At 49.5% G+C, this 23,145-nt stretch overlaps 10 protein-coding genes across 10 annotated transcripts; 4 read left to right on the forward strand and 6 right to left on the reverse strand.

Annotated features, from left to right (window-relative positions):
- Positions 1-477: 477 nt before the first annotated feature.
- On the reverse strand, positions 478-1,852 carry K460DRAFT_371252 (uncharacterized protein). Its single transcript, XM_040934314.1, has one exon. It carries the CDS (start codon positions 1,482-1,484, stop codon positions 597-599), a length of 888 nt encoding a protein of 295 aa, XP_040783807.1. The 5' UTR covers positions 1,485-1,852; the 3' UTR covers positions 478-596.
- A 1,252-nt stretch (positions 1,853-3,104) lies between these two features.
- K460DRAFT_389698 (GroES-like protein) lies at positions 3,105-4,299 on the reverse strand (the record flags this gene model as incomplete). The annotated part of the gene is made up of 3 exons (XM_040935746.1): positions 3,105-3,296; positions 3,354-3,914; positions 3,970-4,299. 3 exons carry the CDS (start codon positions 4,297-4,299, stop codon positions 3,105-3,107), a joined length of 1,083 nt encoding a protein of 360 aa, XP_040783808.1.
- Positions 4,300-4,847: 548 nt separating this feature from the next.
- K460DRAFT_359759 (uncharacterized protein) lies at positions 4,848-5,258 on the forward strand (the record flags this gene model as incomplete). The annotated part of the gene is made up of 1 exon (XM_040932216.1): positions 4,848-5,258. The coding sequence occupies one exon, from the start codon at positions 4,848-4,850 to the stop codon at positions 5,256-5,258; it is 411 nt and encodes a 136-aa protein (XP_040783809.1).
- A 540-nt stretch (positions 5,259-5,798) lies between these two features.
- Positions 5,799-6,571, reverse strand: K460DRAFT_421050 (uncharacterized protein; the record flags this gene model as incomplete). Its single annotated transcript, XM_040938117.1, has 2 exons — positions 5,799-6,370; positions 6,419-6,571. 2 exons carry the CDS (start codon positions 6,569-6,571, stop codon positions 5,954-5,956), a joined length of 570 nt encoding a protein of 189 aa, XP_040783810.1. The 3' UTR covers positions 5,799-5,953.
- K460DRAFT_201389 (uncharacterized protein) lies at positions 6,541-7,186 on the reverse strand. Its single transcript, XM_040927187.1, has one exon. The coding sequence runs from the start codon at positions 6,974-6,976 to the stop codon at positions 6,644-6,646; it is 333 nt and encodes a 110-aa protein (XP_040783811.1). The 5' UTR covers positions 6,977-7,186; the 3' UTR covers positions 6,541-6,643.
- A 697-nt stretch (positions 7,187-7,883) lies between these two features.
- K460DRAFT_399072 (uncharacterized protein) lies at positions 7,884-10,597 on the forward strand (the record flags this gene model as incomplete). The annotated part of the gene is made up of 3 exons (XM_040936221.1): positions 7,884-8,896; positions 9,124-10,027; positions 10,089-10,597. 3 exons carry the CDS (start codon positions 7,884-7,886, stop codon positions 10,194-10,196), a joined length of 2,025 nt encoding a protein of 674 aa, XP_040783812.1. The 3' UTR covers positions 10,197-10,597.
- A 778-nt stretch (positions 10,598-11,375) lies between these two features.
- K460DRAFT_257808 (uncharacterized protein) lies at positions 11,376-12,185 on the forward strand (the record flags this gene model as incomplete). The annotated part of the gene is made up of 1 exon (XM_040927432.1): positions 11,376-12,185. A coding segment is annotated over one exon (810 nt), but the record flags the coding sequence as incomplete, so codon positions are not given.
- A 1,043-nt stretch (positions 12,186-13,228) lies between these two features.
- Positions 13,229-15,010, forward strand: K460DRAFT_436988 (uncharacterized protein; the record flags this gene model as incomplete). The annotated part of the gene is made up of 1 exon (XM_040938414.1): positions 13,229-15,010. One exon carries the CDS (start codon positions 13,229-13,231, stop codon positions 15,008-15,010), a length of 1,782 nt encoding a protein of 593 aa, XP_040783814.1.
- A 1,978-nt stretch (positions 15,011-16,988) lies between these two features.
- K460DRAFT_294354 (uncharacterized protein) lies at positions 16,989-18,881 on the reverse strand (the record flags this gene model as incomplete). Its single annotated transcript, XM_040929484.1, has 1 exon — positions 16,989-18,881. The coding sequence occupies one exon, from the start codon at positions 18,879-18,881 to the stop codon at positions 16,989-16,991; it is 1,893 nt and encodes a 630-aa protein (XP_040783815.1).
- A 1,615-nt stretch (positions 18,882-20,496) lies between these two features.
- Positions 20,497-21,029, reverse strand: K460DRAFT_359766 (uncharacterized protein; the record flags this gene model as incomplete). Its single annotated transcript, XM_040932217.1, has 2 exons — positions 20,497-20,576; positions 20,636-21,029. 2 exons carry the CDS (start codon positions 21,027-21,029, stop codon positions 20,497-20,499), a joined length of 474 nt encoding a protein of 157 aa, XP_040783816.1.
- Between the last annotated feature and the right edge of the window lie 2,116 nt (positions 21,030-23,145).

Consider the following 23,145-nt stretch of genomic DNA (forward strand, 5'->3'; position numbering starts at 1 on the left):
TAATGAAGTTATACTAACATGTGTAGATTTGGGGTTTTTTAAGTTGACAACGGCTTTGCTTTGATAGCTCGAATAAGTAATAACTCTGCAACCGCATAGACCATATTTCCTATGACTTCACGCATAACACAGTCCTAATAGATTAGATTTTTTTTTAAATTCTCACTACGCGAGTTTCCAAACAAATCCCCCACTCAAATGGACAGCTGAAGAACCCAAAGCGCTTATTAAACTGCGATACGGTAGGGTCTATTATCTACATATGACAATAGAGTTTAAGCGATACTGGCGGTTGATGAACAGATGCTGAAATAAGGAGCCACCAAGCACTGAACAACGCCTTAAGCCTGTGAATGGAAAAGGAGGAAGATCTTCAGTCGGCAGAGTACTATAGATAATGGAAAGGAGCTCAAGGGTCGAGGACGGACGCAGGTGAAGCGGATTTCACATCAATGTCACACGTGAGAGAGAACGTCATAGGAATGGCTCGCTCCATCAGCGAGAAAAGTATATGCATCATTGAAGTATATATCTACAGAATCAAACAGTCCCTCTAATTTCCCAGCAACACATGAACACGTTTCAGTGCACCCTCTTTAAACGCGGAAGGCACGGGGATGGGCGCGCTCAGCTACCGCGCGGCTGACCTTGGTGGCAGTATCGGAACCAGCGTTGGCGCGGAGCCAGGTAATGAAGCTGTCGATGGTGAAGCTCTTGGGGAGGGTGGAGCCCTCACCGGCGCCGGAGGAGGCGGTGGGGGTAGCGACCTCCTCGACCTTGGAGGGAGTAGGGGTAGCAGCCGGGACGGTAGCAGTAGGAGTAGCGGAGGTGGCAGGGGCAGCGGAGGAAGGCTTGGGGGCAGCAGACGAAGCTGGCGCAGCGGAAGCCGAAGGAGAAGGAGCACTGCCACCGGAGCCACCGCCCATCTTGAAGTCGATGCAAGACTCGTAGGTCTGGCTGATCTTGGGTGCATCCCAGTACCACTGGATGACGCAGTCACCAGCCTTAGCGCACTCGCTGCTGACATCGGGCATCTTGATGTCGAAGGAAGTCCAGTCAGGGTGCTGCGAGAGGGGCGATGAAGTCAGGGCATACTGGTCCCAGCTGATCAAGGGCTGGCCGATGACGGTGTCGGAGGACACCTTGACGATGGAGACGTTGGCGACACCATCGTGGGGAGCGCGGATCTCAACCTTCATGGGGATGACCTGGCCAGGGGTATAATCGAAGACCTCACCAGCATCAGAGAAGGGGACACCCTTGCAGTGCCACATGCGGCAATCGGGTTGGGAGCCCTGGAGGTTCTGGAGCGCACCCTGGACATTGCCAAAGTGGTCCGAGGACTGCTGGTTGTAGACCTGGTCACCACAGGCGGCCTTGAGGCCCTGACCGGGTTGACGGGGCGTGGGCGAGGAGATGAAGCCGTGGGCGGCAACGGAGGAAACGAGGCCAGCAAGGGCAACGACGGCGGAGTAGGACTTCATGGTGATTTGTTTGTTGGTGCTTGAAGAGGTGCTGGTAGAGAGAGTGATAAAAGGCTAGCTTTTCTTAAAGAGTGTGAATGAATGAATGACGATTGAACGAATGTGAGGTCTCAGACCTGAAGAGCACAAAGAAGCTGATGGAAGTGAAGAACCGGATGTTTGAACTGGACGAGAACTGGTGACAGCCTCAAGCACCTATATACGATCCCTCGAAACCAAACCATTCCCTATCATGCCTCGCTGTGGGCCATGTCATTAAACATTCGAAACGAAGTCCGGTGGATTGCAGCCTCCAAACAACGCTTGGCTGTGTTCTCGACCATGCCCACTCCCACGCCTTTCCTATTTCTGGGATGTAAGACGTAGCGTGGGACCTCTTGTCAAGCTTGAGCGCAATATCCACCACTCATAAGCCAGCGTCGGTCTGACTAAGGGAGAGGAAGTTGGACAAGGCGGCGTGCCAAGCAAAGGCGTTCCGCAACAGCGGCCACCATGCTGTTTAGAACATGTCTATCTGGATGTCGTAAGTGTCTAACTGCGAGAAGGAAAGTAGACGAGAAGTTTCGCATGGTCGAAGCGCCCTGATCCCTGGGTTGAAACGGTCGCGAGCGCGTGGTGGGTTTCATGTGGTCCGAGGTCTATGCGAGGAGCGGAAACGAGATTGTGGCGCTCTCCACCAACCTGGTCCGAACATATTGCAGGAGCTTGACAGGCGTCCTACTGTGCAGTACTGTGCAGCGTCGGCGTCGTTTAAGATGACGAAATTATGGAAGAGATGAAAATGGAAAGATGATGATGGAAACTATCAAGGAAGCTTGCCTGGCAAGATTGGAAGGAGGTAGCGACTTTGACTGCGGAAATTAGTGGGGCGGCTCGCAGTCTTCGCACATGACTCGGCCAGCTCTTCCTCATCAACACGCCTGCAGAGATCATTCTGGTAGAACATGTGATGGACGAGGCGTCGACTCGACAGTTGCAAGAAGTGTTCGTAGTGTTGGTGTTCGTGAGAGATAATTGGTATTAAATCATGGTTCCATAAGCCACGTCTTTTATACTCAAATGAAGCACAGGAATGAGGCACTTTGAGGCAGTTACATTCACTAAGATGCAGAGCAAAGCAACCTTGCATTCAGGGAAATGAGATCACTCTTAGTGACCGAATATCCGATGGGTTCGCGATGATCTGGTGGGCGGTGTACGATGAACAGGACAATTCCAGAACATGAGATGAGAAAGCTTGATTGATGAAAACAATCCAGTAAAGATCAGCGATATCATTGCAATTGCGGCTTCCTAAACACGTATCATTTGCGTTTATTCCTTCAAGCTGGATCACTTTGCCATTGGGATGATGAGCCGATCGAGCCTAGGCTTTTGGCCGTTTCGACAATCCGTCTCTCCACCACTGTTCACTGCAAAAGCACTGCAGAGGATGAATTCCAAACATCTTTCCGTGCTTGATATCGTTCTATTTGAAAGGAAGTAGCCTCGCTACCGAGGTCTTGATGTGGCTTGAATCCTCCTATCCGTGGCGACCCGCGCGACACTCCACTACGTCCTTCCAATTCGATCGCCAGCCACCGGCGCTATTCAAAACGCGTATTTTCGCACAGCTAAAATTTACGCATCACAGACCCGCCAAACTAAGCGCTCCATACTCGCTTCTTTCCGCCTCAGCATATCCATTGCTTTCTGTGCCCTCTCGAGCAACGTCGCCCCTTCGACAATCTTCTGCTTCTGCGGCTTTACGATACCGTCTTTGAGCATGCTGTACATGATCTCTGGCTGAAGGTGGTATTTGAAGAACTCGTTCTGCGTAGCATTATCAGCGTCTACTTCGACTCGCTTGTTGTTGATATGGCAGCTTACGTCTAGGTAAAAATGCGTCCTGACGCCCCTCGCGTCTACCCCATCCTGCCAATTCGCTGCTGCCTTGATATCCATCGCATACTCCGGATCCTGCGTCTCGCTCGAGTCGCGCACGATTATAGGGAGCAAGATTGCGACCTTCGCCCCGCTCTGTACGATCTGAGATATTGGTGCTATACTTCCGAATTTGCTGCCGATACAGTCGAAGACAAGTGGGATACCGGCCTCTCCTCCTGCTTTGATGATGGTGGATACAACTTCTGAATCGTTGTAATCGAAGACTTCCTGTGCACCCAAATCTTGCAGCTTTACATGGTGCTTGCGCGATGCGGTTGCTAGGATACTAGTATATCCGTAATACCGAAGTATCTGGATCGCAAATTGGCCAACGGATGATGATCCACCCCATATTAATATCGGCGTGTCGACGTTCTCCGGGACATACTCTTTCGGCTTCGGCCATGGCGTTTCGATACCAAGATCAGTGATAAGTGTGTGGAACACCGTCACGAAGTTATCTGGCAGCGTCACAGCCTCGGACATAGTGATGCCTTCGGGCAACTACCTGTCCATTAGCAAATGTCGCTTTTGAAAGGCGGAAATGGAGCCTCGATACCTTCGCGAATAGCCACTCCTCTGCCGTGCAATACTCCTGCTGCGCTTTCTCTGCCTGGTTTCGCCATGTAAATCCAAAAACCTTATCGCCAACTTTCAGGTTCTTCACATCTGGCCCTACTTCGACGACTGTGCCAGCTGTGGTGTCGCCCAGCACTTGCGGATGCTTGACCAGAAGACCACCATCGTTCTGGTGCAGGTCCAACGGGGTTGAAGCTGTCCACTCGACGCGCAATCGGATTTGCTCACCAGTTGGCTGGATTGTAGGTACTTGGATTAAGGCGAGGGGTGCTTTGATGCCCACGGTCGCTACAGCGCTATGTGTAGACATTGTTGGAGGAAGTGAAGTTATGAGGATTTTAGATCAATAGTCAATGGATGCGTATGGATAAGTTTGTCATGTCGTCTTGAAATTTCCTCGCGCATCTCAATGCTTTTATATCCAGTCTTGCAGCATTCCTCACCTGCTCATATTATTAATTCACCTCTTTGGCTTACCCCTAAAAGCACGCTAGTACAAATTTCCTTTTTCGGAAGGAATAACGCTATCCACTGAACTCAACCAATCATAGCAAACACAAACAGAACCACAGAGACTTGCCGAATAGCGATGCGTGGAGGCCTTCGAATACATTTCTAACGCGGACCAAAGTCAGCAAAATTGGTTGAAGTCATCCTGGCCCAATCATGAGGGTTGCCCTGGTCGCAACTACACAGTACCGTGGTATGCTTCACATCTTTCCAACCACAGAGGTTATATTCTCAGCATCATGTCCCAGATTCCTAGCAGGATGTATTTAATCCACGAGATGACCACCCTCCCTTTCTTCTTCTCTCTCTTCCCCAAATAAAGCAATTTACCAGATTCTCGAGTTAATCATGGCGGAAACGATGATGTTCTTCTCAACAATCCCCCTCATCCTCGACAGCTATGCCCAACCGAAGCCACCCGGGGCATCCCCACACCATTCCCATGGCTCAACAACCACACCTGACCCAGTCGCACATATCAACCGCGGCACTCATAAATCTCCACCCGTTGCAAACGCAACAGGAACGCGGCCCACAACCTCTGCGCCATCCCACCGAAAAGGTCCAGGTGCCGTAGGCGCAGAAAAGAAAGCGTCGAGCGGCAAGCCTACACAAAATGCTCGTAGGAAAGGCGATACGAAGGAGAAACAAGGGTGGAAATCAAAAGTGAAGGAAATGAAGCGGGAAGCTGGCAAGAGGCTTCGACTGTTTAGGCGGAACAATATAGATGCAGCCGTGGATGTGAAAAAGGCAGATTGAAGCCAATTCTCGCCGAATAGACTACCTTGGAATACCAGATGTACGTACGTTATTGCTTTGCTAGTCGACATCGTTGTCCCTGGGCGTATTCTAGCCATAACGTTTCTAGTTCATATAAAACACCAGCAAATTTTGGACGCCCTCTGAGCATACCCTTGAGTTAAATACTCAAAATAGTTGTTCACTTCACTGTCTTACAATATCAAAATTCGTGAACACAACATTCGTTTATAAAATCTCAATCAACTAACTGTGATCCAGCAGAACGACATAGGTCGCAGCACGCAACACGTAAGGATGGGATTACAGACCGGGCTGTGAGCAGCTTCTTAAGAACCCTTGGCCTGTATAGGATAGATGCAACGGCCTGACAAGCTATCGAGGGGATTAAGGATTTGCTTATACGGCACGATTGACAGCATTACGCCCTCGCTCATCAACGACAGTATAAAGACGGGTGTCAGACTTTGGTTTAGAAAACCTGTATATCCAGCGAACGGGGTGGAGTTTAGATATCCAGCCCAGTAGATCTGTTGCACGGTGCTACGTAACATTGTATATGGCGTCATTTGTTTAAGTAAGCAACGTTGGCAGCTACATAACCAATTCCCAGTCCAAGAAAAGAATTTCGGTCGTATTTGAAAAGAAAACAGCTGTCGCTCAACAACTATATATGTGCCTATTACATCTCCTCCTCAAGTGTGCATCTCCAGCACAATTCCATGCGCCCCGCCCTGATCTGCTGGGTAATCCAACTCAAACCAATAATACCTGAAAGCCCGATTACCCGAAGGACGCAATAGGAACTGCGCAACCTGTCCCTTGGGGCAGGAAAACCATCCATCATCCTGCCATTTCACGCCCGAGTGATCGAGCTCCACCGTTTTGACGTATCCCGTCGTTGCCGGGTAGCTATTCCATCTATCCGAGTTTTTGTTGATCTTCGGCTCTAAACGGCTGATGTTGAACACATAGGGCGCTTCGCCGGATAGCTCGCGTGGAGCGTTCTTGTTGGGGTCGGGATTGATCCAGAATTTGAGGCGGCAGATGGCTGCTTGGTTGTTGGGCACGTCGAAGGAGATCTCGGTAAACTCTGATGCACCACTGCTAGGCTATTCACTGTGAGTATGCGTCTTGATGATTGAGGGGAAAAGAGGTACCGAGTAACTGATGGTTGCATCTAAGCGCGTGCCGAAAGAGGTATTTGGCGCAGTGCTAACTAGGGGAATGATGAGGTGGGGAAATTCTGTCCTGAGGAGATCTGCGAAGGCTCCGAGCCCAAAAAGGACCGGGAGGAGTGCTAGAGCGTGCATGGTTGACTGTCGTGGGCTGAGACAAAAGGATGTCGGATACGCTTCTGCTGCTCATTATGGACATACTTATACCTAGTGGCGTGAGCACAACGGCCGTCGTCGTGTAACCTCCACTCTGTGGTCAAGATGTAAATATGACGGAAGTGCCGCCCTTGCAGAGTACTCGTGCAACGTTAGTGAAGGTCGAGGAGAGCGGGGATGTGGACTTTGCTCTAATGAGCCACTAGGAAGTTGCAGTGGCATCTTAGATGCTGCGGTGGCCAATTGAGTGAAGAGTGGTGGCCAGACTTTGGTATTAGAACACAGGTATGAGAGCGTAGCAGTTCTTGTCAAATGGTAGTGCAACGGTATGCTCTCCCTAGACCGTATGAAAAGCGAGGATGCGAGGTACAATAAAGCTGTCATTCGCGTGTAGGAGCTGAGTGACAACTCGCGTGTCTAGATTGAGGTACCGCACGAATAGTCGCCACGAATCAATGTAGTAGCCGTCTTATTATATTTGTGATGGTCCGTAGAAGCAGGGGTTTAGACGTGATGGACCCGATGCTGAATACATGCACGCGTTAGCATCGTTGGCTGAGTTGTAAATAGTGCGCTATTGGTGTTCAGATGACAACGTTTTCGGTGCCGTCCTACATGAACTCTAACACTTGCCGTGGTGCGCCCTCCCAAAGAGGTTGGCTGTCATACGGGAAAAGCAGGCGGATGTCATAAACAGACACAAGATCGACAACCGGGCAGCAAGGCTGGAGACTATTCTGTTGTCACATCTAGGAACAAGCAAGGCCGCCATATCATGCTACTTGCAAGCGCGTCGCTTAGCTTCTATGTGAGGGAAGATGAAAGTCGCGTGGATGGCGTCGTGAGACGCGGATCAAACGGCGGCGTGGACGAAGTAGTGTAACCGAGCGAGGAATTCTGCTCGTAGTGGCTTGTGATTTGGACTAGGTGCTGAGGTGATAGTGCTGTGAGAGCAAAGGGATGGCCCGCTGGTGTTGACCAGAAATTGCAGGTGAAGCAGCAGCAGTCGTAACCTCCTTTGCGACGATAGACCTCGAGGCTACTCTGCAGCTCGAAGTAGTAGCTACGAAAGACTTGAAGTTTCTCAAGCTGCCCAGGTGGTAAGATGAGAGAATGAAAGGTTCGGACGGTATAAGATGTCTGCTTGCAATTAAAGCGCGCGTCATTCGCTATATTAGCCAGCCTCGGCAAGTGGGGAAGGTCGCGTCACACGACTTCGAACGCGAGGCTTCATTCTTTGGGCAATGCACTCTCCAAGCCACAAGCAAATGTCTTCACGAGCCAGAAGACCATGTTATTGCTACCTAGAGTTCGACCCGCCCTAAGAACCTTGCCGCCCACCTGCTCCCTCGCGCGAACCTCCTCACCACGTCGCAAGCTATACCTAGCTCCGCCCTATCTCCTTGACGACTACATACCGCGATACCAATTGATATCCTCGATCGATGCGTCGAAGAAGCGATCACTGGCATATGCGCATCTGCGCGAGTGCAACTTGTGCCCAAGATTATGCGGTGTCAATCGGTATGAGGAGACAGGCGTATGTCTGATCGGGGCAGGAACTGTCAAAGTGAACACAATCGCTCCCCACTTTGGAGAGGAGCCGTGCTTCCAGGGCCACAATGGCTCCGGTTCAGTCTTTTTCTCTGGTTGCAGCCTACGCTGCTGCTTCTGCCAAAATTTCGACATTGCTCACCAGCGCAATGGTTTTGACCTGACACCTGAGCAGCTCGCTGAGTGGTACATGAAGCTGCAAGAAGTCGGTCGCGTTCACAATATCAACCTCGTTACACCCGAGCACGTTGTCCCGCAGGTTGTGCTATCGATCCTGCACGCGCGTGAGCTCGGTCTCCGCATACCCATCATCTACAACACGTCGTCGTTTGATTCGCTGGAGAGCATACAACTGCTAAAAGGCTTGGTGGATATCTACCTCGCAGATTTCAAGGTATGGAGTGACAAGGCTAGCAAGAGGTTGCTCAAGGCGGACAATTACACGGCAACGGCGATGGAGAGCATCAAGGCCATGCATGAGCAGGTTGGCGACCTCTGCTTCACTGCAGACGGAATCGCCAAGAAGGGTGTGCTCGTGCGACACCTGGTGATGCCTGGCATGGAGGATGAGGGTAGAGAAATCATGAAATGGCTTGCTGAGAATGTCTCCAAGGATATCATGGTGCACATCATGGAGCAGTATTTCCCCCGCGCGCATGTTGGCAAGAAGCGACGTAATAGTAAAGGTGAAATCAAGGTGGTTGAGCCAGGCGGCGCTCCAATCTCGCCTGCAGCTAAAGAGCAAGTGAGGTACGCAGACATCAACCGCCCCGTCGATCTCGACGAAGTATCTTCGGTCAAGAAAGCAGCCTTAGAGGCAGGCTTGTGGAGATTTGTCGAAGTAGCCAAGCACGGTGGCTTCAATATCTGACATATGGGAGTGCTTCGAAGTTGCTCTCCTCTAGTCTGGGGAGGGTCCCTTAGCGGGGCCAGTTGTGCTTGCCTCGTCGATGACAGCTTGCTCCTCACCTCATAAGGCGTCAGCTAGAACGTTATTATGTCACCAACAAGCATAACCCACTGTCCATCGATCCAGACATTACTACGATGCCCTTGATCGCCATGGATTATGTCGCAGACGTTGAACGGGCCGTACACGAAGTCAAGGTAGAGCGCGACACCTGGCAGGCAGTAGCCCTCCAGTACAGAACAGCTTTCGAGGCTCAAACAAGACGCCTACAAGAGCTTCAGGACATCTGTTTCGCTACACAGGCTGAGCTGGAGAACGAGCGAGCTCAACAGCGCAGGTTATATGCGAAGTCAGGCCAAGGCGGAAATCAGCGTGCGGGCACTATTGACAGTGCCGAGGGCCTTCAGCGTGAGCGACCCTTTGGCACTGCCGTTGTTCTCTCGCCGCGCAAGACCGATTCAACCCATCAACGACAATCATCGAATGACTGCACCAATCCACTCTTCAATCGAGTGCAGCTGTCCATGGCCCAGCGAAATTATGGAACCGCCCTGGTGGAGATCGAAAGATTGTTATGCGGCCCTCTCAGCTCAAAGGCCCGAGCAGAGGGTTTGTTGCTGAAAAGCAATGTTCTACGAGCCTCAGGCCCAGATGAACTCTACGACGCACTAGCCGCCTGTAGCGAGGCTCTCGAGCTCTGTGACCGTCTGTCAGAACTGGAGGCCTTCCTCCCACGGATACAATACCAGCGCGGCGTCCTATATTACGAGCTGCGTCTGCTTCACCAAGCCCGGGAGGCCTTCAGTACAGTTAGCGATGACGAATTGCTCTCAGCCAGAGCTAGTGAGTACCGCAGGTCATGCGATGACGAAATTGATCAGCTACGCGTCGCCAGGCGCAGGCCAGGCTTCGATGAGGACCGGACTACAATGGGGGAGTTATTGGTAGAGCTGGGAGAGAAGGGCCTTGATGTGAGTTGTTGGCGTTAGCAGTATTGGAAGTGCAACAGATTTACTTATTATGATCACACAGAGCAAGCGTCGACGTACAAGCGCGCAGCTCAGGCAATATGCTGCTGCCAAGGCGAAACGGATGTCACTGCCCCATCGCTGGGTGGCATCAAAAAGCGATGAGCACTAAAGCCGAATGGCTATGTGATGAATCATGAAGCCGGTCTGGGCGGGGTATTCATTATTACTATTCAAATATCGAAGTGTATGACGAAGGGCAACCTATGAATTTTACCCCAAGCCATGAATAGCTGCTATGCAGGTACATCATTGCTCTTTTACATAACCTCCTTTTACCTCAAATTTATTTTTCTTTGTCTGTCTTACTCCCTTTCTTGTTGCTGCATCTCCTTGACTTCTCCTAGCGAAGGCATCCGTTGTTGAAGATCGAACAAAGAAGGACAATGAAGCACCCTGACCCCCAACATGGCTCTACCTCGATGGCTTCGACAACCAATGCACCTGTAACTTAACATGTACGAAACTTCTCGAATGTACTTACTCTTTATCATCGTGTACCTACAATACCACTCAAACCACCCTCATCAACAAAATGGTGGCACCCAACGAGACGAGTAGCAGCTCCCTGCCCGACACCAGTCCAAGAAATCGAACACACCGACGATCAGTTTCAGCAGCTGCGAAGCTCGACTCCACTCCGAGAATTGGGACCAGAGCAGCGAACGCACCCATTTCAGAAGATCCTCTATTTGAAAATGCAAGCACTAATGCATCAATTATACCACTACGACGCCAAAATACGTCGCAGCTCTCGCCAGTTTCAGGTTCAAGCTATCCAAAACCCGCGTTATGTCCACAACCTCGGGGAAGAGACTGGGAGAGTTGGACACGGGCGGAGTCAGCTAGACTGTCAGAGGCCACCCAAGGGCCCTGGAACCGCGCCTCTCTGCGAAGACAATATGAAATTGAGTCTCGAAAGGAGGCTCTTCCAATCTCTCTCAGCCTCTCTCAAGTTCATCGAACACTCGCATATAGCCCTCGAAGACCGTTAAGAAGCCATGAAACAACTTCTTCATGGACAATGAGTCCACAATTCTCAGCAGACATCCAATCGAGAAAGACGATCTTTGGAGAGCCTCAGTCAATAGATCATGATAATATTCCGAAGTACATGTCCGCCTTCGAGTACGCTATGCGCATGTTTCATGAAGAGGATACTGATTATAAAGAAAAGTTTCGGTTGCCGACATTAATAGGGCAGGACGCAATTCCCGACTTTGATCCACCCCTCCTGCCGCCCCTTTGTGACGATGAGGTCTCCTACATGGGAAGAAACAAGAGGAGGACTAAAGATGAAGACATTCCCGAAGACGGCATCCCCACTCACCTTAGGGAGAAAGATGCTTTCAGAACGCGCATGCGCCTTGTTCAGCTACGTACGCTCTTGATGCGTTGTCATGTCGTACAAGCTACTGTTCACCAACTCGAACGTAAGCCTTGGGCACAAGACCCTATGAAGCCACCCTATTACTATTACTCCAAGATGCGACATTTTGCTTATCGAGCAAGGAGACTTGCGGAGGCCCTAGAGAGTCCAGACCTCCAGGCTCGCTGCGAGTACTGGGCCGGACGAAGCTGTGGCGGTACGCGCGATTGGCATGCTGCAGGACAACACTTCGCACTTGCTATCAAACACGATATGGAATACGACACTTTCCCGAGTGGGAAAGTGCGGATAAGAGGATTAAGACCGAATGAGAAGGAAGACGTTCATTTCTTGTTGGAAAATGTGACAAAACGTCACGAGAGTTGGGTCAAGAAAACAGCCCACGCACGCGAGGCAGCACGATACGAATCGGAACGCACGGGTAGGCCAATCGAAGATTGCATTGTTTGGGATGGGGTAGAGAGCCCAACCTGGTTTCCGGATCGTGATCGCATCGTACACATAGCGAGGCGAGAATTTGGTAAGAAATTGCGAAGAGAAGCAAAAGACGTGAATGGCCAAGAGAACCAGAGACCTGGTATGTCAGAGGAGCATAAAGGGACTAAGATTTATAAAGTGGAATTGACAAGCAGGGAATTAAGTGAAGAGGAATGGCGGTATATCCGACGCGGAGACAAACAGACCCAGAAACGTGAAGACCGCATGAAGAAAGGACTTCGAGCCAGCAATCTTAGGAAGTCCACCGAACACCCAAACAAAGACAGCACATCGTCATTTTCTTCATGCGACCCCGTCTCAACGCAGATTCCACCAGATGCACCCATAAACCTGCAAGAAGAACTACGAGCGGGCTGGATAAGTAGAACTCCAACACCCCCGTTCCTCCATCAAACGCTCTCTCCACAAACAAGCTTGAAGCAGCGCCGTAGCTGTAAGATAACGCCAATAAGGACCGAAAACATTCAGAAACGAAAGAGTTTGGGTAAAGCGGTACACGTTTTATCATCCGCTGGCCTCCGTTTACTTGCGGCAAATTCAACAGAGTCGAATGAGAACGAAGAGGACATAATGGACGTTGCATACGGTCGCACTTCGCACTCAGCGTGTCTTTCAAAGTCGGCGCCACTACACCAAGCGAAAGGGAATTCTGGCGCGACGACGCCGCGGTCATGAATCGAATGTCTGCATGATGGACGCCGCGAAAGTCGAGGCGGACATCTGGAACTAGTGATAACAGTACTTAAGCAAGGGCCGTAGTAATAAGCATGAGGGTGAAGATCGGAGATGTGCGGTTGATCCTGATTAAAGCTCTGGGAATAGTGGACCGGGAGATGACGGTATGTAGAGTGCGAGGAACGAGAGAGATGTGTCGGGTGAAGATGAAACGTATTAGACTTCAAATCGCTAGATCTAAATTGTAGTTTGTATTGATAGGGTGTGTGTCCCTTGCGTGATTGTGGAATAGGGCAGTACTGAGGTGGTTAGAAACAGCATGGTCGTCGGTGCTTGTGCGCGACATGACAAAGTGCTTTGTTTACCCTCCCATGTTTAGAGTGAAACAACGCCCAACCTGAGTGAAAGAAAACCTAGCGGCTCCCCGCCCCACCTTTCTCTGTAGTCCCGCACATTTATATTAGCCTCACTCTAGCTCTCTCACATTCTACACCCTCAACTCTATACTCGATTTCACGGTGTCAACTGCGCAGAACTATACCCGCAATCTACGCTCAACCCTTCCCCGGCCAGATCTCGCCATGGCACTTAGCCTTGGAAATGCTGCAGCATTCGCATCGTTAGCATATGGTGTCGCTGCCACCACCTGGGGATTCATGATGGCTTCGCCTCCGACACCGACGGACGTCGTAGAGCCTGTAGCGGTCTACGTTGAAGCGCCCCGCGACAAAGAGACGCATGTTGGCCGCTCTAATTGTTTGAACAATACGCTTCTCAACAGCATCGGAGTCGACGGCGTCACTCTCAGTGAAAGTCAAGCGATTGAGATAGAGACAGCAACAGCCGCCGAGGCTTCCATCGAACCCACCATCAACGCTACGATCCCCTCGGAGGAATATGCGTATGTCACAGAAACAACTGGACACGGACGTAGTATGCCACATGAACGCGAAACCGTCACAACGTCCAACACAAAGAGCGACTGGCGTGGCATCAATGAGTACCTCATAACAGCGCTTGTCATGAGCTTCATTGGCATTGTCCTTTCGTACGGCAAGCTCGCTCGAATCGAGAAGGCTCTACAGCAAGCTGCTGATATGAAAGCAGATCTAGGAAAAGATCATATGCTAAAGAATTGTGGAAAGCAGGACGAAGAAATCCAAGAGCCTGTTACTACAGACACAACACCGATTGGTCTTAAGCCCATTATGCGACAGCTTGAGGAGCTTCGAAATAATCAAGCAGAGCAAGACAAGAAGATCGAGGCTCTAGAACAAGCTAATAAAGCGAAAGATGCAAAGATTGCAGACCAGGAGCGGCGCTTGAACAAGCGCTTCGAGAAGGAAAACACTGGTGAACCTACACCTGAACCTGTTGATCTCGCCTCTCAAGAGGTTTCCAAAGATGAAATGATACAAGACATCATCACGCAAATTCGAGACATGGTCCAGAACGATCCAAAGTCTATAATCACAGCCCCATCTACGGGCGCTCTCAAAGACCTCCTGCGGCCACTGGACTCTCGTGTGGACGGCATATCAAAGCGGCTCGAGGAACAGCTGAAGAAGTTTTGGCTTATGGTTTGGGAGAACAAATCGTCCAATCTGCAACATCTCGCGAAGGTCAACGCTCAAGTCGATTCCATGGACGAAGACATCGCCTTGAAAGTATCGGATTTCATGACGGTGAAGGACCAAAGCACAGGAACTGCTAATGATATTCTACGGTTTTTAATCAGATTGAGGGCCGTAGAAGATGTGTTGATTGATAGAGGCCTTTTGCCCCCTCGTATTCCTCCTCCTCCAGCTCCAGCTCCAACTCCACAGCCGCAGTACGCACCCTTCCCCACTCCATCATCGGAGCCATCATACGGAAATCATGCTCATCAGTATGATATGAACCCGGATGATAATGTACCAGATCGCGATTATTACAATGACGAAAGCGCCACACTAGCTAGCGACGGAGAGGACCAGAGTCCTGTCCCAGCCGCGCCACATAACGAGTTCCAAGACCTCGGTTCTCCCCACTTATACGATCAGAATCCGCAGACGGATTTCGAACAGCCCGTCCATCAAAGTATCCCAGCATGGCATTTTGGTGGACCACAAGAAAAGGAGTTTACCTTCACGAGTGGTAACACATTCACGTTCCAGCCAGCTGAAGCCACAGCGCCACAGACGGGCGATGATGAAGAGCATGTTGCGAAGCCAGCTTCCAAATCGCCGTTCGACTTCTCGGTGCCAGCCAGCTTCAAATTCAACGCGGAGGCAGTGCCGCAACAGTCGAGCCAGCCTGTCAACAGCGATCTGTTTTCATTCTTGACACGTTCGGATGCTGACGATACGAAAGAGCACGAGTGAGGAGGAAACAGTGAGCTTGGGACGGATGATGCAGCAGTCGGCATCAGCACGGATAATAATCCGTGAACTGGGCAATTTAGTTGGTGGTGGGGAGGGGTGACATGAATAGGATTTCAGACGCTACAGTTAGCGACTGAATTCAGAGGGGATACAGTGGAACATCATGATAGGAAACTAGAAGCTGGTCTTAGCTGTTCAGTATAAAATACACGTTCCATTCTTCCTGTACTTGGAGATGCTTCGCGTCCCTCGGTGTTGGATATGGGCCACTCCGCTAAGCTCCTAAGTGGCGAAGAGCTTTTAGATACTCTAGACATTCATATAGGTTGAATTAGGGTTCGTGGTCAAGACACCTATATTGTACCTTATCAAGTGTCTTTTATTGACAAATTTTCCGCTCTAACCCTCTATCGTTTTGTCTAGAGAAACACAATATCTTCATCCCGATACCAGCAATATTTGCGTGAACATGACGCTGTATTCATATGTTGTTCTTGTTAGTGGTTCACCTTGTTACATCACATGAAAAGAAATTTGCAGACGTCGCGACGCGTGCATTCTTCTACATAAGTAGAAACATATTACAGCTACACCGTGAGATAGCCGCGGACTTTTGATCGCACTCGACACACAAAGACGCAGTTGCTCGTCGCAAGATTCTAAAAATAAAACTGAAGCCTAACAGAGACTGAGTCTTTGACTACTGATATGAGCATCAATGTAGAACAGTAGGCTCTACCTCATTGAACGAGGTGCCTCACTTTCACCGACTATACTCTCGCCCTTCTTGCGACGCTTAGCCTCTGGCGCTATAGATAGTGGAAATACATGCGTTGTTTATTTCACTCTTCTTTGGAACATTGTGAATTCGCATTTCGCGGCCTAGCAACGCAGCTGTGAGGCTACCACGTCTAGTTATCGCACGCAGTGTGACCGGGGTGCCATATTAGGTCGGTGAACAAGTTCTTATTGAGTTAAGCATTCTAAAAAAGCGCGAGTGTAGTATATTATAGGTCCCCGGGGTCGAAGAACAGAGTTTTTGACATGTACATAGGAGCACGAAGAGTAACGAAATAATCCGATTTGCTGAGGGTAATTGAGCAGCAGAGGCAAGCATCGCGAAGCTGGTGGAAATAGACTCTCTAAGTCGGGAGTGACCACAGATAAGCTAGAGCACGCAGATTGTATATAAGATAAAAGGAGCACTCGACCGTCATGTCACCTCAAGCTCTAGGGAAGCAGATTTGCGCACGGATCAGTATATAACGAAGAAAACCATTGCATTGTAGAAAAATAAGCTATTCCCTACATGCAATATCTAGGTGTAGAGTTCCAAAGCCGAAATGCTGGGAATGGAGTCAGGTCGTGGTATTCAACAGTGCCTATCAAGGTTGAATAAGTTGATTGAATGAGCAAGTATACGGAGGTAGCGTGGTCTGTATATATTCAGGTGGTTATAAGTCAGATGAAAACGGTTCTAATTGTTCAACAGATATGCACGGGCGGATAACGGCCAATGAGCGCCACCTTCCTTTGCTCACCACGACACTCACTTTGTCACAAACCTACGACAACTTTAACCAATGTAGATGATATTGGATACTATCGGATGCATATAATCGGCCACAATTTAGCCCCATATCCAGGTACAGTCCTCTCAATTTCAGTCAAACGAAGCTTCTGCACCTACCAAAAGATGAATGGTCATCCACCGCATCGCGCCTTCCCGAACGACCTCGCAAAAGTATCATAAGAGCAAAATGTGTATTGCAGAGAAATATTCCGGGTATCTAAAGCAACCGAGATGTATCAGAAAAAAGACAAAGGAAGCCCAGTCGCCACACTACCCAGGTGGTCATCAACATAAAACATCGCTAAGAGTTCAACGCAGGTATTAAAGCACAGGCCTAAGGCACAACTGGGACGTTTTGCGCCAGCCCAAAAGTCGCCCCATTCTTACTTATGAGGATGAAATTGTTTACGACTGATCCGGGTAATTCGAATGGGGGTCGTTGTTTGGGAAGGGCTGCACCTCCTGCTGCTGTTGCCAGAAGGCTGAGAATTCTGTATCATGTTCGCTGTTGCCGGCCTGGTTTGACGGCAGCTGTTCCACATCCGCAAGGGAAACTCCCGCCTCAGGATGATGCTCGAAGTAGTTCGCGCTTTCCGTCGCAGTGCAAGATGTAAAGGGTGTAAAGGCTGAAACATCCTGTGACCAATCTATGACCTGGGTGAAGAGCGAATCTTCTGGATTGCCGGGTCTCTGGAAGGTCGTGCAAGGTGACTCGCCGAAGGTATCCGCGTGTTGCCATGGACTTAAAAGTATGTTCCCATCCAAAGGCTTCACCTCATCAGGCGTAGCAGGTGCTGAGAAGTGACCGTGTGAGAGAGATGGCGGCGACATAAACGGCGACAACAACGCTGGTGGCATTGCCATGATGTGGGCGGTGTTTGGCTGCTGTAGGCCGTAGGATTGTGCTAACGGAAGCGTTGAAGATAGTGACATAGTGCTCACTTGATGCTCCCCAAATGAGCTCCGATGTGAGCGTGATATGGGCTGGTGTACAGGTACTCCTGGAGGCGCAAGAAAGTCTCCCAACGGAGAGCTTGAGGAAATACGCTTCAAGGACGGGTTTGTGAAGTATGGCAGTTTGGCGAGCTCACATGGACTCTGTTTGGCCGATGCCGGAATATCAGATGTCGTTGATGAACGAGCTCTGCTGCCCCTGCCCCCAGTCTTTCGCAATTTCGAGGCTCTCGGATTCGGGTCGAGCGCATTGGCTTTTGCTCCTGGCCTTTTGCTATTGCCGACGCGGTTCTGATGCTTTCGGTTGGAGTATGCCTTTGGTGCGTTGACGAACATGCGGATCTGACAGGCAGAGTTCATAACGTCCTCACAGATTGTCTTCTCTTGTTCAAGCGCGGTGATGACATTGTCTAAACGTCCAGCGCAGTTGACGTCTCGGTCTTCGTCTTCGCCCTTGCGGTCATCAGCCACGTAGTCATTGTGGTGCCAACCACGAAAGCCTTCCTTGGCTTGCTCGAGCAAACAATCAAACACCTTGTGGGCGTAGGCCTCTACCAAATCAGATGCGTAGTGCGGCTCACGAGTCCATCTCTTCATTGCAGTCGACCCTACGTTGTCCCTCGCAAGATCACCACGGGTCATGGCGTTGTAGATACGCTCCACGTGCCTTTGGCGATTAGCCTCAACTAGGGTGATAGACTCATCATTCTCATCGTACGCATGCCGGTCAAAACGCATCGTGATATGACGGTGTCTTTTCGCATCTTCTGAAGTGTTGAAATGGTGACCGAAAGGAGCGAAACTTGACTGCCCCGCCGCCTGCGGTGGTGCGCTACTGTGTCTTGAAGAAGGATATGTTAACAACTGCATGGGCTTGATTGCAGGGCTTGTGAGAGATATAGATCTGCGATGCATGTTATTCAGGTGAGATCCTTGTTCTGAGAGATACCCTTCTCCTCTCCCCCGCTCTCGATTTTGAATGTTTGGACTAGGTAATTCAGCGTATTTCTCGACGCCACGTAGATGTTTGTTGTCGTTCCGAGCGGCGAATCGCGGAGCTGCCTCGGAAGAGTGTGGATCATGCGAGAAGGTCTCCGGATTGAGGCTCATGTTTGGCATGTGGCATTGGCTGAAGTCGTTTGCATCCCCATACCGCTGGTTGAAAGCGGCACCGTACTCATGCAGGGTCTCCGGTTCTCGACGAGTATGTATCGCGTCCTCGAAGTAGGTATTGTGATTACTCTCGAGGTTCGATGAAGTATAAGGTCGTCCTGGGGGTATGTCCTGGATATAGTACTTGCTTTGGCGGAGTGATGGCTCCGCTTGACGAGGAGATGGCTTCATGTATTCGCTAGTTACTCTTCTAGGCTCCAGATCGTGATTTTGACGTAATTTTTGAAGAGAGGAGTCGGAGAAGAAGTAATGTTATCGGTATTGCAAGGGTTGTGGTCTAGCAAGCTGTGAAGAAGTGTAGGCAGATGCAGTGGGCCTGTGTCAATTGGCTCGTAACCATAGTGAAGAACAGCGAGTTTATATGTTGAACGAACGCATATTGAACCCGAACCAACGGACTGCCGTTCGTGAAGCCCAGAAACCTCATGATACCTGCCATGGCCTGTGACCTAGCAATGCGTTGGAAGTAAGTGGGGTTAACGAGGCTGTGAATTGCGTTCGCAGTGACCGCCTTAGGAACATCCGTGTGGTGATTGGTATTTCTACCACGTGTGGGCCAGTTAAATCTTCGAGTCGAGACTGGACCCTGATGCCGACTTGCTCAGGTGCTGCGGTGGACGATTCGGCGGTCTGTCAAAGAAACGAAATATGGGAAGCTGAACAGTAGAATGGTGTGTGATTTTACAATTTTTAGTAGTCTATAATTAGAATTGTGGACGTTGGCGGAACTTTTGGCACGACTTCCAACATAGACCTATATTTCTTGTATGTAGTACACGTTGTTAACCGCTTCCCATGCCCTCAACTCGGATGCTGACAACAAAGCTTATGAACACCTAGGTTCCAGAACCGCCTTTCGAGCTATGGCTAATTCATGGCTGTTGGCTCCAGTATATAACCTCGTAGGGTTTACTCCTAGTGACCTCTTCATCTGCATCCCACTCTTGAAAACGCCCAACATCCAGAAACTTGTCATCGGGTGCTTGAGCCACTACTTGAGCCACTTATACTATTAGTACTTATAAACAAGCCGACACTGTCGCGGACTTACACCCATTCGTAATCCAATCATCGCCCTTTTTCTTCCAACCTCCATCCACATCCTTAGCCAGTTTCCGAAGATGCTCCTTACTATCACTTTCGTTGTGACTCGTCATTGACCACTTGTTTCTACCCACTTCGATATTGTGGTTGATTGTGCTCGCTAGGTGTTTGCTTGTAGTGTAGCCGGTGTGCTTCTCACCTTCGGCATCGAAGGAATAGTATACCACTTCGAACAGAAGGCACTTCTCGAGAAATGTAGACATGGTTATCAGTCTTTTTAGTAGCTAGCAGTTCTAATAATTTTGTGTTAAATGTAGGTTGTAAAGAATTGGTCAACAAAGCATGAATGGAGCTGCTCTTATACCACTCACTGACTCCTCTTCCACCGTCATGCATATTGCATTCAGCATCGATTATATCACAAGTTCGCTCCTCGGGAGCACTTTGTGGCCCGTGTGCGGACCTTGACTACTTATGACGCTTTATGACTTGTTGTTGCACTACGATTGTACTTGCTGATACAGACCCCTAGACTCACAGACTATATGGGAACAGGGAACTACCGGTTTGTATTATCTCGTGTATAGTTTGTGATACCCCATCTTGTTGTTAATATAAAACATAAAAAATAGAAGGATATTAGAAAATGTTCAAAAGATACAAAATAGTGGGCTTTGACGATCATGCGCAACACCAGCGCTGCTCAACTTGATCGTTTGAGACATTCTCGATTGCATTCCACTCAAGCAGTGTCGGTCAACGTAGGCTCACCCGCAGTAATCGCATGCCTTCCCTGTTGAGCCCTGACATACTCGTTCCTCACTATCATATGATTAGCTCACACAGCCAACTCGCGCACTTCAACTTCGTGAGAAACTCACTGTTACGGCTCATTCCGAGACCTTCTGATTCAGACCGCTCGTGACTTGGTACATAGAGTCCGAACCACTCAGGATGTTTGTTAAAAACAAAAAGGAGCTGCTTCAGGGCGTCAATGTCCGGTAGGACGTATCCTTGAACTGGAAATCCGCGCGTCTTCGTACACCATTCCATCATTTCTAGCTGAGTGGTATAGCCTCTGCCACTATTTGGGGTTCCGTTCGGATCCTTCGAGGGTTCTTGAGTGATGGTAACGAACCAGAAGTTGGCCGTTGGAGCAGTATTGTCTTCAGAATCTCCACCAGCCTTGTACTCGTCGAGCACTTTCATAACGTCGGATAATGTCATACGGATAGCCTTTTCTTCAAGCCCAGGTGGCGGATCTAGGAAAGCCATTCTTTTCGATGAGTGTGTAAAGATTCAGAATGAAAAAAAATCTCAGGTAAGGGGGCGCTTATTATTGATAGAGTGTGTTGTAGATATCGAGTGAGGAGAGAAGGAGACAACAAACCTGCCCTAAAGATTATATGCCTGAGCATTGATGTGAGAATGACTGGTATGTCTGAGCATTGATATGAGTGAAAAGCAAAGAGTCAACTAGGCTACACGTTACATCAGAGCTCACACACTTCTATTGGTGACTTGAGGTGCACAGTCGACATATGGAGTAACCATCCCACCCGTGCATCGTGGCCTTATGTACCACCTCGCACATCATGTGCTTGACATCAGAGGTTGAGAGAATGTCCGTCACCATGAAAAACATGCGTTGAGAATTCGGAACTTTCCCAATTCGAGTCTTCTTTCCAACTCTACAACTAGCGCCCATATCAGTGACTGCATCGTTTACCATTACACACAATCCCCAAAGTGTTTTGAGACTTCTAGGTCTGGTTTGCAGCTTCTTCTTGATCATATTCTCTGTGGATATGCTTCGGGACCTCGGGGAAGATGGAAAAAATGATGAGTCAGTACCAATAATAAAAGATTCATCCTACGACATAGATATCCACCAATCTAGGTGTTATGAGAAGAGAACATTTGAGGTCATGACGTAGAGATATCTACGCGTGACGCACACATATCTGATGTCTATGAGTATCAGTAGGATTCATGAGTGTAAGAAGGACAACTCATCATGCTCTATCACTCATATCCAAGAAAAATGGTTCTGCAACTCACCCTTATGATTCAGGAAGGCCCCGCCGCTTGAATAGAGTATCTTCGTTTCCGGCAAGCTCGACACCAATGTTGTGTCTTCTAAGTCTCAAAGTTGACATTTTGAATATCTCGTGTGGACTCACTCCTCTTATAAAGGTCCGATACCCCGAGCTACCTAGATGGCCGCTTTATAGTGTAGGTAGGACCATGGACTCTGGCCGTAGGATAGGTACATCGAGGTTCGCGACTGGAACCGGATCCTGTCGGTTGTCCATGGACCGAGGAGCCTGGAGTATGAACTATAGTTCCTCTTAGGATCTGTGGGTTGGAAGAATATGCGTCGCTCCGTGGCATTGGCTCGGTTGAAACGGGTAGGGGATTTGAGCTAGCTTTAGCACTTGGGGGAACTGCACTCTACTGAACTCTGAGTTATGTCTTTGACGCTTGTAGTTTCTGACTGTACTGCGGTTAATTATAGCATTCTCAATAGTTCCTTCCGCCACATTTGATTTTTATATTTGCTTGAAACTTGTTCCTATGCTGGCTTGCTTATCTCTACCGTTTTAATCGCCGCCTTTTTACGCAAAGAGGAAAAGTAGGAGGCAAATTAGGAGGCAAAGTAGGAGGCAAAGTAGGACGAGACATTGAGCGTAGATGGTGGGGAGCACAGAGGCACGCATCAAGTGGGGCCTAATTGTGTCTATTTGCTGTTAGTGGAGTCCCGCATACCTAGGTAGTTCGTAGCTTCTGTTATACCTTCTAGCGCAACAGCTAGTGCAGAGTAGACAGCAGGAGGTGCTTATGCCGCGACGCGATGTTAGGAAATTTCAAACGCCAGCACGGGCGCCACAACCCCTAAAGAGGACATAGGATCACTGATTGAACTTGAGTCTTCCCCTCAGTCCAAAATGCAAAGGTAAGCATCATAAAAGCAGACACACGTCCCTTTGAAGAGAATGTGTCTGCATGTACTGATGGCGATGACGAAGGAACTCGATGTGACCTGGGGTCAGTATGTAGCAGCAAGAGATCATGCAAGATACCTTAGTATAACGGCAATTCCGTCCAGCGCACTTCCTCTAAAAATCCATAAAGTGAGGGTGTCGAACGGTGGTCGCCTGTAGCGCACTACGCCCGCCCCACGTGTACGGAACCGGAAAATATCCATACTGCGCGGTTTCTGGCGGCTTTCTTTACCTCCCCCACACACCAAACACCGTCGAGGCCAGACCGTCCGCTCAGCACACAAACGGTCCTACTGTGACTCGGCTCACACAAACGGCTACGAAATGAGTGTGGTGTGATTCGTTTGGGCGCCTGTGCCTTCCGCACTCTCGCTGCTAATTCCGCA

Source organism: Cucurbitaria berberidis, assembly GCF_010015615.1.
Source record: "Cucurbitaria berberidis CBS 394.84 unplaced genomic scaffold K460scaffold_6, whole genome shotgun sequence".
NCBI lineage: Eukaryota > Fungi > Ascomycota > Dothideomycetes > Pleosporales > Cucurbitariaceae > Cucurbitaria > Cucurbitaria berberidis.